Consider the following 17,536-nt stretch of genomic DNA (forward strand, 5'->3'; position numbering starts at 1 on the left):
TGGTTAAACCCACAAGCCTCCCTGGTGAGACGCTGCACACGGCCCTGGTGAGACCACACACAGCCCTGGTGAGACCCCCAATATCCTCCTGAGACCCGGCACAGCCCTAGTGAGACCCTGCACCACCTCCTAAGACTCTGTTACAGTCCTGGTCAGACCCCCACACAGCCTCCTGAGACGCCGCACAGCTCTGGTGAGCAACAGAGTATGTAGCTTTCTCTTTATTCTGCATTGCTGCATAATGTATTGCTGGGATTTGTAGTCTTCTATAGTTGGTGGTATTCTGCATTGCTTTATAATGTATTGCTGGGATTTGTAGTTCTCTATAGCTGGTGCCTTTCGGCATTGCTGTATAATGTATTGCCGGGATTTGTAGTCCTCTATAAATTGTGGTATTCGGCATTGCTGTATAACGTTTTGCTGGGATTTGTAGTTCTCTATAGCTGGTGGTATTCTGCATTGCTGTATAATGTATAGCAGAGATTTGTAGTCCCTCTACAGCAAAGATGTCCAAACTGCGGCCCTCCAGCTGTGATGGAACTACGAATCCTATGAGGCTTTGCAAGATTCTCACAGCTACAGACATGACTTCCAGAGAGAGATGCTTCATGGGATTTGTAGTTTTACCACAGCTGGAGGGCCGGAGTTTGGACATCCCTACAGCTTGGAGTCAGTGGCAGAACTACCAGGGTTGCAGTGGTTATAGCTGTGACTGGCCCTGGTTCTCTACCACTGTCCTAAAATCATTAGTCTGCATTGTTTTAACACAATTGCCACATGACATTAAACATTTTTTATCGGTAATTGGTATTGGTGAGTACTTGAGAAAAAGTATTGGTACTCCTACTGTGTCTGGAGAAAATGGCATTGGTGCATACATAAAGCCTACACTTCTCTAGCCAAAACCAAGAAAATATGGGCTTCAGTTGGGTTTACAGCAAACTAGTCAGTTGAAAAGAAAAAAACAATTCTGCAGTTTTTTCTAAACAATCTCTGGTGCCTTCATTTACCCTTAGTTTTCTGCCTCTACAATCCCTGCTACCACCACCAAAAGTATTTCCAGCAAGCATAAATTATAACCAATATGGTTGGCCCCATGCCAACCATGTTGCTGCATGAAAGTCTGGCAATTGGCTGCTCAGGTGCTGATATATGCCCCCCATACCTGGATGTACTAATTAAAGTGGATGGCAGCAGATAAAGGTAGGAGAGTAGGTTAAGGCAGTGGAGGGTGCCTAACACACAACTGGAGAGGGCAGGGATTTGCTAACATTTATTTTACAGCATTTATACACTACAAAAATAAAAGGACTTCCAGAGTGCTGTAACGTAAATATTGCATAAAAGTGCCCAGACACTACCATTCGCCACCTGTTTCCCATTGTGCAGACACCTATGGAGAAGACTGCGTGAGCAGTAAGTGGTAAGTAGCTGGTGTACTCTTGGTCCCTGGATTTTATGCAATAAGTGATAGGTGTATTCTAATAGTACCTATTGCTATTGTTTGCAGTAAGGTATCATAAAATATGCACAGTAGTAATATATCATAAAACTATTATCTTGCTTTACATGTAAGCAGACCTTCAACCTTAGTTGCGAGGCCCACTTAAAAAAAAAAAAAAGTTGACAAAACCTACTCTTGATAAGCTCTTGCAATTTTGCTATTTCCTCTCAAGATCTTGTGCCAGAGAGCAAAGCTTGGTAAAAATAATGATGCAGAAGTGTCTATTATTGCATTGTGTCATGGAAGACCACACAGATAATAATTGTTGGAGGCAAAAGTGTATTTCCATAGTACATAGACATCCATTTCAGCAACACCAGACTGCAGGGTCTATGTTCAGAGCAGTCAAAACAATTATTCAGCATATTTTAACTTCCATATATTGTCTAGAACTAGACTTGGCAAGAGAAGGTACACTGAAACAAATAAGCAAACAAATATATCTGTCTTCATCCGTACATGATAGTATCCTGACATTACGTAGATCTTTTACTAATCATTTTGAAAACTGAACAACTGCCAGTTCCTCAAACATTGGGGTTGATTTACTAAGGGCAAATTCGCTGTTCACTTTGCAAGGAAATTTGCACTTTTGCTTAGTGAATTTGGTGAAACTTTACTTTGGAAAGAATACCCATTTATGTGCAAGGAAAATAAAAAAAAAACAGATTTTTTTTTCTTGAACATGATTGGGTGCTGTGTGCATGAGGCAATTAAAGGATTACAGTATAACAGGCAGAATAAGTCTGCAATGAAGCAAAAACTCCATAAGTTATATTTCAACATTAACAGCGCCGGGGAATCACAGTTGGCAGCAAAAATACTCACATGAAAGGCACCCAAAGAATTAAGGCACAAAATTGAAGCTGACAGAGTTGGCAAACAGCACATTTGTGTAAGATCCAGCTAAAGCTTTAGTAGCAGACCTACAAGTGGCAGCAGCCTGCACTCAGCAGGCACCTGCAAGGTTAAAGCACCACAAGCAAACTAATGGATTCTTAGGGATATACCTGCAAGATTCAGCTAAGGCATTAAAAGCACCACAGAATCCCATACTTACTTGCAGTGCACCTGTAAGGTTTAGGCACCTATGGAAAGCTGGATGTGTGGATTTGCAGGCATAATAACAGATATTCAAAGAAGATTCAGCCGTCGCAAAGCAGTACTGCAAAGTCATAAGAAATAGTAGCACATTCACTACTTAAACAAACTAATTGAAAGAAAATGGAGTGGATCCTACTTGTCATCTTGTCCATGCATGTGACCATTCCAGTAGAAACATAGTTTCTGATGATGCAGCTGAGTAACAGTGTCTCACTCCGGAGTCACAGGAGGAGGAAGCCAAGCAAGTGTCTTCAACATGCTGCCATGATGGAGGAAGCATCCGAATATGAAAAGACCCCAAGAGACCTCTTTCTGCACCCCAAACTCTAAAGATATGTGGGAGGCTTCCCTTTATAAGATAGCATTTAGCCACCTGAACAAAGGGAACTTCGCAACAAGAAGAGGCTGAACCTGTGCGGCAGGCCAGAAGAAACTGGCAAGGTGAAGGTAACAATCAAAAATATTATTTGGCATAACCGGCTTAAGCAGTGAGGACAGCAAAAAGAATGGTTGCCTTGGGAGGCGTATTTTGATTGATAGTATAACTGGTCTTGTGATTGGGTGAGGGGCGGAGCTAAACCCTATTCGTATGCTGCCATGTTGGTGTCAGGAAGTGTTTTATATATTTATACATACATATTTTACATTAACACTCATCTAAATTGGAGAACACACATTTGATATATTGCAGATTGCCAGTCCTTCGATGTGGTGACTGCATTAGTTTTTTCTTTTTCTCAGGTTTTTTGGGTGACAATGTTTACTCTATGTATGGAGGAGCAGCATTGTCACCCTAAAACACGTGTTTTAGGACTACAGGACACCTCCCCTTTCCTCTTCTCCATAACATGGGGGAGGTTGTTTAAAAAAAACATTATTGAACAGACAAAATGCATTTAATGTTGGAGTTAATAAACCAAACGGAAACAAATAAGAGGGGTTCATTATTAGGGTTTACATACACCATAAATGTATCTTCAGCCAAAAGGTTTTTCTTAGTTATGGATAGAGGGCGAAAAGATTACAACCCCTGTCAAATTTGTACTGCAATCCAGGACTCAATTAAATACCTTAACCCTCAGTTCCTATACTGCTGACAACCTTTTACCAGCCAGAATGTCAGGGGAACTTTCAAACAGTAACAGAAATAGAAAATGCTTATCTATCTTGGACGATTTCCTTGGAGACCATAACATTCAGGGGTACATGTACTGCTAAGAGCAAAATCCCACATGGACTCATACACAAGCACACACCAGCTCAACCATAAATGCATACACGCAATAGGTTGGACTTGATGGACTTATGTCTTTATTCAACCTCAAATACTATGTAACTATATCTAACTATGGGGTCTATTCACTAAGCTGCTGAGAGCAGCCGAGTGAACAACCGACCCCAAATGAACACTGTTCGGCTATTCACTTCAGGCTTGTACGGCTGAGCTCAGCATGTTCGGGTGACCCGAAGTGCAGAAGAAGTTCGACTCAGCCGATCCAACATCTGGATCGGCGGAGCAGAACCTCCGGCAGGCTACTCACTGCTGTTCGGTCTATTCTTATAGATGCCGAACAGCAGTGAGTGAATAGCCGAATGCCGCTGAGCGCCATTCGGCTCGGCTGTTCTGCTCGGTCCCTCCGTGGTACAGAGCTGAATAGTAAATCAGTAAAAATAGACACGTAAGGCTCTGTGTCAGAATAAAAAGCAGTGTTTCTCTCCTTGGCGGCCGGGAGCGGGAGACTCCTGGAGATAGTGGTTCTACTGAACCGAAGGGGTCCTGGGGCCGAAGCTAGCCGAAGGATCGGCCGAAGCTACGGCTAGATTCTTCGGCAGCTTCGTGAATAGACCCTTATGTAATAGTAGAGAAGGGTAAAGCTGGAACCCATGACAACTCCAAGCATGCTTTCATAATGGACTTCAATTTCATGTTTAGTTTACTCATTTGTATTGAGATTGTAGTCCATCATGGGAGTGAGCTTGGAGCTGTATCTACTTTACAACAGGGAGCATGGGGAACAAAAGTATCCCCCTCCAATTATAAGAACAACATTAGCTGAATTGAGAGATGATTTGAGGATCTACAGCTGTGATGAACAACAACTGTACAGTATTGTTAATAGTCAAGGTACTTGAATGCATTTTTAAGATTTAACTCCTGAGTCTATTTTAGTGTCACTTTAATTATAGTGTGTATTATTCAGTTTATAATTTAGTTAGCCTGGGGAAAGGTTGAGTTTTTATAGCTGTCTGTATCCCCATTGGGGATATTTTCCTGTGTTTCCTGTCCTTTTATATATGTGAAAATCTCCCCAAAATGAGCTGAAGTCCCACTAGCTGGCACTGAAACAATTGTCCCCATTGGAAAAGTTGCACTTTAGCTATTTAAAGGCATTACTGTAAATCTAAAACAAATATGTGCTGGGAGAAATTGCTGTTGTTGTTGACCTCTTTGTGGTAATACTAGTTTTTTTTTTTTTCCTCTTGCTGATTTTCTGTTTTCAGTGCTTTCTAAGACACAGATCTGGAATAATCATGCATAAAGTGAAGTCAAAATTAATCAGAACTCCTGATCTGCATACTTGTTCTACATCAGTGAGTCAGTCAAAATATTGAAACCAGAGGATCACTGGGATAAGCAGGAAAATAGCATTTTCATAAAGAGTGATTTGCAGTGAAAACCTACCTATGTCTCAAAGTACGGGTTTCCTTTAATCGACAATGCAGAAGTTTAAATACATGTAAGAATATTTCAAAGTGCTTGTCCTTAAACACCTTTCGTGAAAGATGTAATATCTTTTAATCAATTGACTTGATGCTCTGATTAATGGTTGCAATTTTTCTTGATCTTTTGATCCCACAAGGAACAGTACCATTTACAAAAGCTGCCTTGCCTGAAGCTATGTGAAATGCAATTATCCCAGCCTTGCTATGTTACTCCCTTGAAAACAAAGGAAGACAGAAAGTATGCATTAAAATCATAGTCAGGAACTGACAACATACCAAGTTCCCATCACTCTACAGCCTAAATACAAATAAGATGTCTGGAAATCTTCCTTATAATAGTGGATGTAAAGTAATAGCGTGAGACATCTTACAGAAACCTATACTTTTACAGTACCTTTTGTATGCCCTGATTTCCATTCTCCGAAACCAGTCTGAGTTACATAGTGTCATGACAAGATTGGTGTTTTATTTCAGCCAATGTTAAGAATCCTTTTTTAGAAAAGGAAACCTATAGTATAAACTTACAAATGGGGGAATGTTTGGATTAGAAAAAACAAATAACATTTACAAATGATCAAAGATCTTTTTGATTTTTTTGTTTAAATAACAAGCTGATTGCAGTAAACAATCTAAAAGTTGCAAAAGACTAATCTCCTAATGCTGGTAGGAACCCCGAATTACACACTCTTGGTGGTGTAGGAATACCCAAGAAAAAGCATATGAAATAGGAACCATAAGGAGAAGAATACTTTTAAGGAGTGTACCACTTTTATCTAACTTCGTAGAATGGCCCCATTGTGTTATTTCTCTGATTGTTGCTAGGTTGTTTTATTTCAAATAGAAAGTGGAAAATCTGATCCCCAGGGCTCTTCCCTCTCAGAAACTCTACCATCCAGCCCATCAAATAATAGTGTTCACTTGACTTTCATTCATGAGAAACAGTGGGTTTTCAAGGCCTCTATCGCTTCAGAAAAAGTTGAGTAGTGATAGCTGCAGAGTAGCAGTAGGCTGCTTGGTAGTGCTATTTAAACATCTAATAGGTGGAATGTTGGAAGCAGTGGGAATGTGGGGAGCGGTTCTGGAAAGGTTTTCTGCTTATTTAAAAAAAAAAGTGGAAAACATATACAGGTGAAACTCGAATAATTAGAATATCGTGCAAAGTTCATTTATTTCACTAATGCAACTTAAAAGGTGAAACTAATATATGAGATATAGACGCATTACATGCAAAGCAAGATAGTTCAAGCCGTGATTTGTCATCATTGTGATGATTATGGCTTACAGCTCATGAAAACCCCAAGAACCCCAAATCCACAACCTCAAAAAAGTAGATTATTAAATGCAATCAATAAAACAAGGATTGTACATAGAACAATATCGGGCCTCTGAAAAGTACAAGCATGCATATGTACTCAGTACTTGGTTTGGGCCCCTTTTGCAGCACTTACTGCAATTACTTTTGCACGATATTCTAATTATTCGAGTTTCACCTGTAGGTTTTCAGCTAAAGCTTTGCTGACTGTGCATTATAATATCAGTCATATAAATAAAGTTACAGCAGCATGGACATGTTTATAATTTTGGTAATAAGACAATATGGTGGGGAAAATGTTCTTCTATAGAAACCCTTAATACTCTGAAAGCAATTCTAGTTTACATAATGTGCCTAATGTTTGTAATAGTGTAGAAAGCTACATGTAGTTAAAAAAAACAATAAAAAAAGTAAAAAATTGCTTATTGAATAATTTTTACTTTGCAAGAGAGCATGTTTAAAGCAGAACTTTGGGCATTTTGTTCTTAACCCTTGCAGTGGGGCTACTCCCACACTGCAAGGGTCAAGTGCTTGTTTTTGTCTATTTGCTGAAAAAAAAGTTATACTCCCCTAAACCACACAGCCGGCTGGCTGCTACTCCTGGTCCCTGAAGCCTGTCTCCTCTTCCGCTGCAGCAATGGTTATGTCCCTCAGCATCCTCATGTCCTATACACTTTGTATAGCATGTGGTGACTCGAGCATCCTTAGACCGCTGCAGCGGAGGGGGGGAGAGGCTCCAGGGACCAGTCTAAAAGCAAGCTGGCTCCAAGGATCGGGTGAATATAACTTTTTTTAGTGTAAAAACAAAACAAAAATTTAAATGAAAGTTACCAAAAAGAAATGTTAAGCCAAATATAAAAAAAAACACAAACATGTTTTTTTAAGTCCCCTGCCCGCGTCGGGTGCGCCTACGTGTGAAAATGGCGATTGCGCCACACATGTTACATATCGCCGCGAACGTCAGAGTGAGGGCAATAATTGTAGGGCCATTAATCACTATTAACACTAAACTGATGAGCAGTAAAAGCTTTTAAAGCTCCGCCTATGGCCAATTTTTTGGTATGGTATTTTTTTTAGATTAGGATAGAATGCAGGGGAATAGAACCACTGTCAGATTGTATTGCTGTCTGGGTCCCCTTTAGGCACATTTACTCTCTCTAATCGTCCTGATCACCAATGTTATGTGAAATGAAAGTAAGGGTAAATCCAAAATTTTGAGTTGCCACCACAACAGGAAAAGAGGGGAAATCTTCCAACTGGTACATTTGTTCCCATGACAACTGTCTAAGAGGGGATTTCCCTCATATTGGAAAGATATCTCATCACTTTCTGTTGAGTATTCAAGCATAGTTGCCAACATTTAAAACAAATTTCCAAGGACACTTTTTTTCTTCTTCTTTTTCTAGCAAGCCCTGTTAGCACCAGCCAGCTCAACAAACATCAGATTTTCAAAAGTGAAGTAGCTGGGTGGGCTGGATAGTGACTACATCCACTCAAATGCAGTCACTGTTCAGGTATTCTAACAGCCGTGGGTGCCGGTTCTCTGAGTACAATATCCATCAGAGAAAATTCCTCCATCCACGCTCTTTAGTGGGTGACTGCTCTCATTCAGCCTGCATTAGTCCACACAATCTATTTAAAGTGTGGCAACCCAACAGTTCTTGCAGATATAAAAAATAGTGATAAACACAAATTATAATGCAAACACATCTGGAATAAATATTTAGAAAACATTATGTGCCACTGACTGTTTTGCTGAGTACTGCAACACCTGTTGTAGCTGCTGATGGGTGAAAGTTTTTGTTTTTTTTAGCTGGCAAAAATCCTGTGTAGCTGGAATTTTATTTTTTTTGCCTGTATGTAATGGGAGATTCTAAACTGACCACCATTGTAGGGGGAATTTTTCTGTGAACACCAGTGTAATGGGGCTGATTCTACTCTGACCGCCAATGTTAGGGGGGATTCTACTCTGACCGCCAATGTTAGGGGGGATTCTACTATGACCGCCAATGTTAGGGGGGATTCTAATATGACCGCCAATGTTGGGGGGGATTCTACTATGACCGCCAATGTTAGGGGGGATTGTACTCTGTCTGCCAATGTAGGGGGATTCTACTCTGACCGCCAATGTACGGGGATTCTACACTGACCACCAATGTAAGGGGATTCTACACTGACCACCAATGTAATAGTGGATTCTACACTAAAACCACCAAACCATATATTTTCTGAAAGTACATGAGCGGTAGAATAAAAAGATGGTGCTACTAATATTGCAGCTCCCATGACAGTTGTGCAAATGTTTACAAAATCAATATTTTTGATACAAAATACACTAAAATCATTATCAGTGCACACAAAAACCCATTAATTACAAGATGTGTACTAAATCTAAAAGATAAAACTGTATTGAGTTAACAAATAGCAAGTATTTTTAAATTGCGCCTTTTTACAACATGTTAAAGGAAGGAACGCAAAACCTGTAAATTAGCAACATGTGCTAAAAATCTGGAGGTTGTCATCACACTATGTGTTGTGGTAACATCTGATCTGCAGCGCCGTTTGTGTGTGTTGCGATAAAATGAGGCAGCCATATATTTAATCGCAATGCAGCTTATTACAACTCATCGCAACGTGTTGCAATGCTTTGCCATGCACTGCCACAAACGGTTGAATTATTGTTACTTTAAAAAGTAAAAAAAAAATATCAGGCAAGGTGTTCTAATAATGCCCTGCAGCGCATGTGCATAACACACACCACAATATGGTGCATAATGTTGCACATGTATGTTGTGTGTGCATGGGGGTGGTTATTTCTTTTTTATTATTATTATTTAACTTTACTGTCAGGGTGCTTTGGGGAAATAGCAGGGTCTCAATAAACCCCTGATATCTCCCTTTTGAGATAGAAAAAGAGATTTAGAGTCCTCCATCTCCTTTTCTGCAGTCCCAACGCTCAATAAACAGGAAGCACTCACTGCAGAGGCTTCTTGTTCATTCAGAAACTGAGGCGACATAGTATGTTTACTAAGTCCCCAGTCATGAATGAACAGGAAGTGATCTGTAGTGCTTCATGTTAATTCATAACTGCGGGACATATTAAACACACTATCGCCTCATTTATGAACAAACACTGGAGTGATTAGTACTAATCACTCTGGTGTTTGCTCAGTACAGGGAAAAGCAAATATTTTGCATGTTTGCCAATCCTCCACTTGGCATCCTGAAGCACTCCACCCCCTCCCGTCTGTCAATGCTGCTCTCTACTCCCTGATGGGTGCCAGCAGCATGTCCCCAGGTGTCCCCTCTGATCCCTGCGGTCTCTGCTGATACAGGCAGAGGAGAGCAGCAGGGATCGGAGGGGACACAGGAGGACATGCTGGGGAACACATTGCTTGCACCCAGTGGGATGGATTGCTTGGCACCCCGAATCCTCCCTGCTGCAGCTCTCTTCTCCCTGATTGGCGCCAGCAGCATGATCCACTGTGTGTCCCCTATAATACTCACTGTGTCCCCTATAATACTCCCTCTGCCAATACAGGCAGGGGAGAGCAGCAGGGTTCAAAGGGGGAACAGGGGGACATGCTGGGGAACACATTGCCAATGCCCAGCATGGAGTATTGAGCATCAGTGCGTCACTGTGTTCTCAAGACAAAACCTAGGACACAGACGGGTAGGGACAGGGGGACGGAAATCGGGACTGTCCTGGCAATTCTGGGACAGTTGGCAACTATGTCTACATGACAGGAAGTGAAGTGAAATCTTACTTTGACACACAGATGCTAAAGAAACTGACTGGGTTAACCCTCCCCTGCTCTCCCCAAAAGAAATACACATTTTGGGATTTAAATATACTTTAAAGTGAACACAGGTTCACCTTCTTTAATTTGGTTTACTTTCCAAAGTGAGCATTCACTTTGCTAGTGGCCTTTATTGCTTTAGTAAGTTACCTCATGTGTAATGGTCAGTTTAAAAAAAAAAAACTGCCTTTCTTAATTGTATCCAGGTAATTTTGTAAGGCTTTATTTATCATATTCTTTTTGCTTGAAAACTATTTCAGGTGCATATAAAATAGCCAGATGTTTCATTGTAAACAGTATAAAGCCATGGTTTTACAAAAAGCCCTCAAATCTGTACTCAAAGTTTTATTATATTAAATGCTTTGCCTGTAAATTAACGGCAGTGTCTATGCCTGATTAAGCTGTTTTGTTTAAACTAACAAGCTGTGTAGAATGTAATGTGCTGACAAATGTCGGCTCATTAAAATGTGAAAGAGGAACTCCAGGATATTATGTAAAACCTCTTCAGTCAGTTTGGTATTCTTTCAAATGCTACTAAATAATTTTCCAGGTAAACTAATTATCTAAATTGTCTTTTTGCTGAAAGCTGCAATCAGGCTTGCAGTCCAAGTTCTGCTTAAAAATACAACAAAATGTTGCTGCATGGAAAACATGCAAGAATATGCCTAGGTTGTACTCTGAATTGATATACTCATAGTAGGAATCTCCAAACATGCTGCAGATGTCTGAAAAACATGTCTCTGTGTATCAGTATACTGCGGCGTCTCAGTATACCGCGAGCTGTAGCTCGCGGTATACTGAGCTTAGGGTGACGGGAAGACGCTAGTTTGTGTGGGGTGTTTTCTCCTTTGCCAGTGCTGGTGCATCTGAGTTAGTGTGTTCTGACTCTACCAGTTCAGCCTCTGTCTCTTACTGCGTCTTTTACATTCTGATCCAACCTGTTGTGGCTACAGCTTCTGTTTGTTTGTCTGCATTACTTTCAGGTTCTGATATTTTCTGTTTGTATGTGTATCCTGTTGCTCCTGGTCACAACTCTATCTGTCCCTGTCTTTCTGCCGTGTAAAAGCTCTCTGTCTGTTCCTGTAGGTCTGTGTTAAGTTGTCTAGCTAGGCAATGTTGTGGGTCCATCTATACCTTTAACGGCTCAAGCAAAGACCAGGCACACTGGTCTTTGCTTGAGACCGGTGAGAGCCACTTAAGTTTAGCTGACAATGCAGTATACTGTCCCTTGTGCCTCCCCTGATTGTGTACCTGCTCTTCTGCGTGTCTGCACTCTGCTCAGATTTATGCTCCTGCAGTGCCCTGGATTTCTGCCATTTTCCTGTTATCAGGTCACTTTACCCCAGGAGTTGTCAAACCCCTAGACACAGAAAACTGCACCTACTGCCCATGACAAATATTATGTGTGTGTCTTCATCTGTATTTCAGCTGGTTATCACTAATACGTAACTGGTCAAATGTATGCCTTTTATTTTTCAATTAACCTGTCCATAAACAAATGCAAGAGGATGGTTATTCTATCTGGTATTACACAAGTGGGTCCAAGTAACACCAGGCCAGTAAACAACCGGTTTGTTTTTTAACATATTATTTGCCAAAAAGTTCAATTGTTAATCAGTTTTCTATTCTGGCATCAGATTAACTTAATGATTTGTGGTTTTCAAAGTTGTTCTGTATGTCTGACTCATATTTGCTTAAACATTTTTTACTCCACCAAGGTAAATAGGTTGTTAATTACATATCTTATTTGTTAAAAGATGTATTCTTTTGGTTTATTTTTACTATGGTTATGTACTTAATATCTGTAAAATCTACACCATTTTTCGTGGTCAATGTTTATTTGGTGTCCAAATGCATAAGTCATTCAGGTTTTTTTTCCCTACCATATAAGACTTTAGTGGTCTGAAATAATCATTAAGTATTCAGTGTAAAATAAAACAGAACACCCAGCAATATAGTGGTGTTTGGAAAGAAATATCTCACTGGCTGTTAAATACAGAAGCAAGACATATTTAAATACTTGGAGATAAGAGCTCCTTGCAAAAATTGGCTCTGCAGTTCCAGTGAACTCATAAGCATGATAAATATATGTTTTATTTAATCGTCTAGTTTCCCCCTTAAAATTTTAAGTGGGTATTTATTAGTATTCTGAATTAAAAGGAAAACATGCATCTTTTTTATTGAGTTTAGAAACTGTCTATTATGATGATGTTTTTTTTAATGTTAAATTATAAATGGTAAGATTGTTCTCCAGGGTTGTTGTAGTTACTGAATCTCTCCATTCAGGAGAGAGAGTTTGTGGATTAATCTGTTTGCCTCAGAATGCTCTAATCAAAGGCTATTTGGCACATTATCACTATCAGTTGATAACTTACATTATGTTGCACCTAAATTAATAGCTTGATATGCTTGACCTAGGGGTTATTCCCTTAGATGTGCCAGATTTGACATCCTGCCTTAGTATAAATACTTTAAGTGGACCATTCCAGGTACAGTTTTGGTACTCTTAGACTTAGCCCATCTCTTACGAAGAATAAACAATGTTAATAAATCTGCCTGCCCTTCACCATTCACATGTTGCCCAGATTTGCTGCAAGGTTTCTCCGTGATTTAGCTGGCATTTGGACCCACAAAGATTCATCTTCTCTGACCAGGGCAACAATCGCTGATCACTGTCTCAGATTTTCCAACACATTTGGTAATTCCTTTGAATAGTATTGACTTTTTATCACACAAGTGCTTAATAACCTTTAGGAATGAACCCATACATTTTCCAATGTTCTCAGTTGATGTTAAAATCCCATCATATCATAAAGTGTATGTCCAATGTAAGCTAAGATAGTAATCGATGATTGATCAGCATTTCTATTTGCTAGTGGAAGAAAACAAGGGTAGACTAAACAGTTGGTAGAACTCTAGTGAGGTGACACGGGTTAAGGTTACAGTATCTTAAGTTACTAATGATTATTATGTTAATGGTACACCTAAGAAAAGAGTTTAACACAGAGTGAGTTTTGTTGTTTTGTTCTGAATTAAAGTTTAAAATATGATGTAATATACTTAAAAACTAGCATATAAACAATGTGTTGGGTTAAAATTGCTGTTACAGTTAAATACAGAAGACTAAAACCACTAACATTATTAGTGATTTTGTAAATGTAAAATGTCCTAAGAGAAAGAAGGTGGCTCTACAACATCCATAACTTATGCTACCTCTTGTTGTCTCTCACTACTTTACTTGCAGGCATCGTAAAATAGTACAATTAGAAATTAATTACAAGGGGATTCTGTCTGAAGCTTTTAATTAGGTCATCTATTATGCACTTTTAAGGTTTAAGGAAACCTTTGCCTCGGGCACCTAGTCCTCAGATCTTAACACATATCAGTCACTTTTTTTGGTTTTATTGGCAATGGTAATAAATAGGCACATACCTTTTGAATATGGGTTTCAGACTGAGATTGAAGCAGACATTTAGCACATACATATTACCACGTAGCATAATATATTGATAGCAAGGTCTACCAACATTTAATAAAATGTTGAGATAGAGTATGTTTGGTTCACAAAGTATTTCTTTAAATTCACCTAGTATTATAGTGGAATTGTGTTCTCAATTATGTTGTTGTATAATTTGTATTCCTTAAATAGGTATTGTAGTGTTTAGCATTTGATGTGGTATTTAATGTAATAGAAATGGGTAAGGTGAGGTTAGGTTCCCTAGTCATATTTGCTGTGAAGTAAATGTGTGCTATATTACAAGAACATTAATAGAGAAATAAGAAATAGAATGGGACCCCTTGCATGCTCTACAATGCATTACTCATTAGCAAGTTATCACCGCATCAAGTGTTTTTAGTATCTTACCTAGTCATCTAGTCAGAGCACATTTATTAGGTAGTTAATGCACCTCAATTAAAAAAGATAATCTGAAAACCAGTTATCTACACAGCACAAAAATACATATATATGTAAACAGCACAAAAAGATATATATAGATAAAGATCTATATAGATATAGATCTATATCTATATAGATCTATATAAATATAGATCTATATACATATATATGAGTCACTTACAGTCACTGTAGGTAGTATTACTAAGAAATTGACAAATACTGTAAATGTCACAGTGTCAGGAAGTCTGAGTGTGTCTTAACTTTGTCATTGAATGTGTCTGCAATGTACCATAAATCTCGAAGTTCTGAAATGAGTTCCAAACGCATTAACACACAGTCTGGATTCTCAGACCACAGCAAATAATAATGGAATTGTGAATGTCATCAATTCTAATGCTGAGACTGGAACATTGATCCTAGGATGAATTCCTTTAAATACACCTGCAGTGCATTGGTGTTAGCACAGAATCCCAACTAGCAAACAGCTCCAGTTTATGTTAGCCAATCCCTAGATAATGAGAATGACAATGCCATTTTAACATCAGCATCAGAGCAGCTTGTACTGGTCGCTTCGACCAAAACTATTCCTTTATAAAATTGTACCATCTTGCCAAGTGTCAGATTGACAACAAAACACAACAATGTTTACAATAGTGCTACAGGAACATGGTATAAATGTATCTAATATACTGACATTCCAAGCTTGTTAAGATTATTCATGAGCTTTTTATTAATGCAGTGTTTGTAACATTCTCTAGTGTTTGTAGTGTACTTGTGGATGATCAATTCACTATCAATTGGGTTGAAATACAGCTATATCTGTTCCAAAAATACTTTACTGGTTATTATTGTCTTTGCCCTTTATTTTTGAAGTGGCATTATTGTGTTTTAATAGGTTATATATAAAAATCCTTAAAACTATTTGAGATTGCCAAACCTTTCCTTGAGTTCACATTGACTTTTTAACAGTCTAAAAGTTTAAAAGTCGAATCCTCACATTTTATACTTTTAAACTTGATCACAGTGTTTTCAGATATGATATACTCAGATTCAGATGTAAAAAAAAATTAAAAATGTATAGTTGCATACATTGCCGTACAATGACTAAGCAAAAAACGTTCGCATACCTCAGTATGTTCATTGCACTTTGCAGAAACACTTTATTGCACATTTCCAAACAACTAGCATGAACCAGCCATTAACTTTTTTTTTTTTTCTTACACTTACTGTTTACTCATAAACATCAGTGACTCTTTTAGATCCTACTACCTTTCTTAATTTTCCTATTTTAATAATAATTTGTTACTTTTCCATGAAATATATTTTGGAGATATTTGTGGCTTTATAGGCATAGCATAATTCTCATAACAAATAACTGATTCATTTAGCAGCATGACTCTTGCTAACAGTTGCAATACTCTAAAATCCACCTGCCAATGTCCCTTCCTCTCAGTGCACTCGGTTACTGCAGTTGTTTCATCCGCCATCAGCGGTGTCTTCCTTTCTTGTTATTTGATTATTTTCCTGTTTCGTGTACATTCTATTGTTAAAGTAGTCAATCTCCTCATCCACCGTAATCAACTTTTCAGATGTCTCTTCACATAATACCAGTTCTATATTTCTAACATTGCACTCAGTGAAGATCAGGCAAGTATATCTTTCACAAATTGTGCACAGCATGAAATCTATTGGAGGGATCTCAACATATAAATATTCTTTCTTTTGAATCACTTATCAACACAAGCTGCAGTTAACTAATGGTTACCAGATTTAAAGTCAGAATTAGCAAACTTATTGCAACCAGTCTGCAGTGCATTGGCTAAAATGATACATTGGTAAATCAATGCCAAATGTCTGTCCATGGGAATAGAACACAAGCCTGATTTATCTCGGATTATGCACATAATGTAGGGTGGATCAAGACCAGATTCACAGTATCATTATATAATTATCATTCATCGTCTGTGTATTTGCAGCCATACTTTAGAGCACAATAGTTAATGAAACGAGACATTTACTTACTGTAGCTGTTGTTTGGGTCCTGTGTACCCTTCACATTACCACGTTTATCAATCCACAGATACCACTGCGTTCGACAAAAAAGTTTTCTTATTCTAACATCCCCACCCTCCATATAATCATAACTTCTGGTATGCCGCTCAGGGCTGGAACAGTTCACATTTGCAGCCATTTGCTCTGGAGTCATGTCATTACAGGCTAGTGAGAGCGTGCCTAGTAAAAAGATAATGTATAGATATGGTATGTAGAGCAAAGTTGGCAGGATCCAAGTTAGTATCCATTTGCGCATTATAGTGCAGTGATCTGGGTTTTCATGAACATCATAATGAAACTTAAATCTCCGGTGGATCTGTGTTTCTAGGTCCAGGACCTGACTGCACACTTTGTGGTTAATGCAGATGAAATGACTCGGATACTTCCAGACTTGAGTTATATTGTCTTGTGATTATGCCATAAACCTTGGATGTCTCTATGCTGTTCTGTCAAACTAGTATCCTCAGAAGATCCAGATACGCTGATCTTGAAAGTCGTAATAATGAAGGCTACTCACACTTTCTTTTGTATACAATTCCAACAGACCTGTAAAGACATCATGAAGTTTATATCTAATATCTGCATTATTACTCTTGACAGCTAGTGCAGTGTCTGAATTTAGATGCTGACCACTGTTTTCTGCAAGTCTTCTTTAATCTAACATGCTTGAAAATATGTTCTTAGCATTAAAAGTGTACCAAATACATAAAAATATGTTTCAATGATTGAGTTTTGGTTGATTTACTGCTAACATCCTTAAATTCTACATTGACAGCATAGTAAAACACAGTGAGGGGACACTGTTTTAGAAGCATGCTTTATGGACAGCAGCATGCTGAGCTGTCAGAAAATGCTAGACTACTAATACACTCTGTTCCAGAGGCATTCACTTAGAAGACCTCCTAAAACTGGTAACAGCTGTCAGCTAAACTAGTACCTATCTCTTAGAATGCAAAACTGAAATAAAAACCCTACAGAACTAGTACACCAATTGTTCTCTAAAAAGCAGAAGTAACTTACTTGCTCTCGATGATAACAGCTGGATATGCTTGTATTCCATCTCTGTTGCCTGCTCTTTGCAACATGAGATTCTGTAGCAGCAAACTATTTCTCAACTCAGAAAAACTCCAGCACAATCTTAA

The 17,536-nt window shown here is 38.7% G+C and overlaps 1 protein-coding gene across 1 annotated transcript in view; it reads right to left on the reverse strand.

The window, feature by feature from the left end:
- Positions 1-16,929, reverse strand: part of FGF7 (fibroblast growth factor 7) — a 64,249-nt gene extending 47,320 nt beyond the window's left edge. The window contains exon 1 of the mRNA XM_018562906.1: positions 16,365-16,929. Coding sequence (XP_018418408.1) covers positions 16,365-16,650 — 286 coding nt within the window. The 5' untranslated portion in view covers positions 16,651-16,929. The remainder of the gene's footprint in view (positions 1-16,364) is intronic.
- Positions 16,930-17,536: the final 607 nt, after the last annotated feature.

The sequence above is a fragment of the Nanorana parkeri genome, unplaced genomic scaffold (genome assembly GCF_000935625.1).
Source record: "Nanorana parkeri isolate BGI_ZX_2015 unplaced genomic scaffold, ASM93562v1 scaffold611, whole genome shotgun sequence".
In the NCBI taxonomy this organism is placed as follows: Eukaryota; Metazoa; Chordata; class Amphibia; order Anura; family Dicroglossidae; genus Nanorana; species Nanorana parkeri.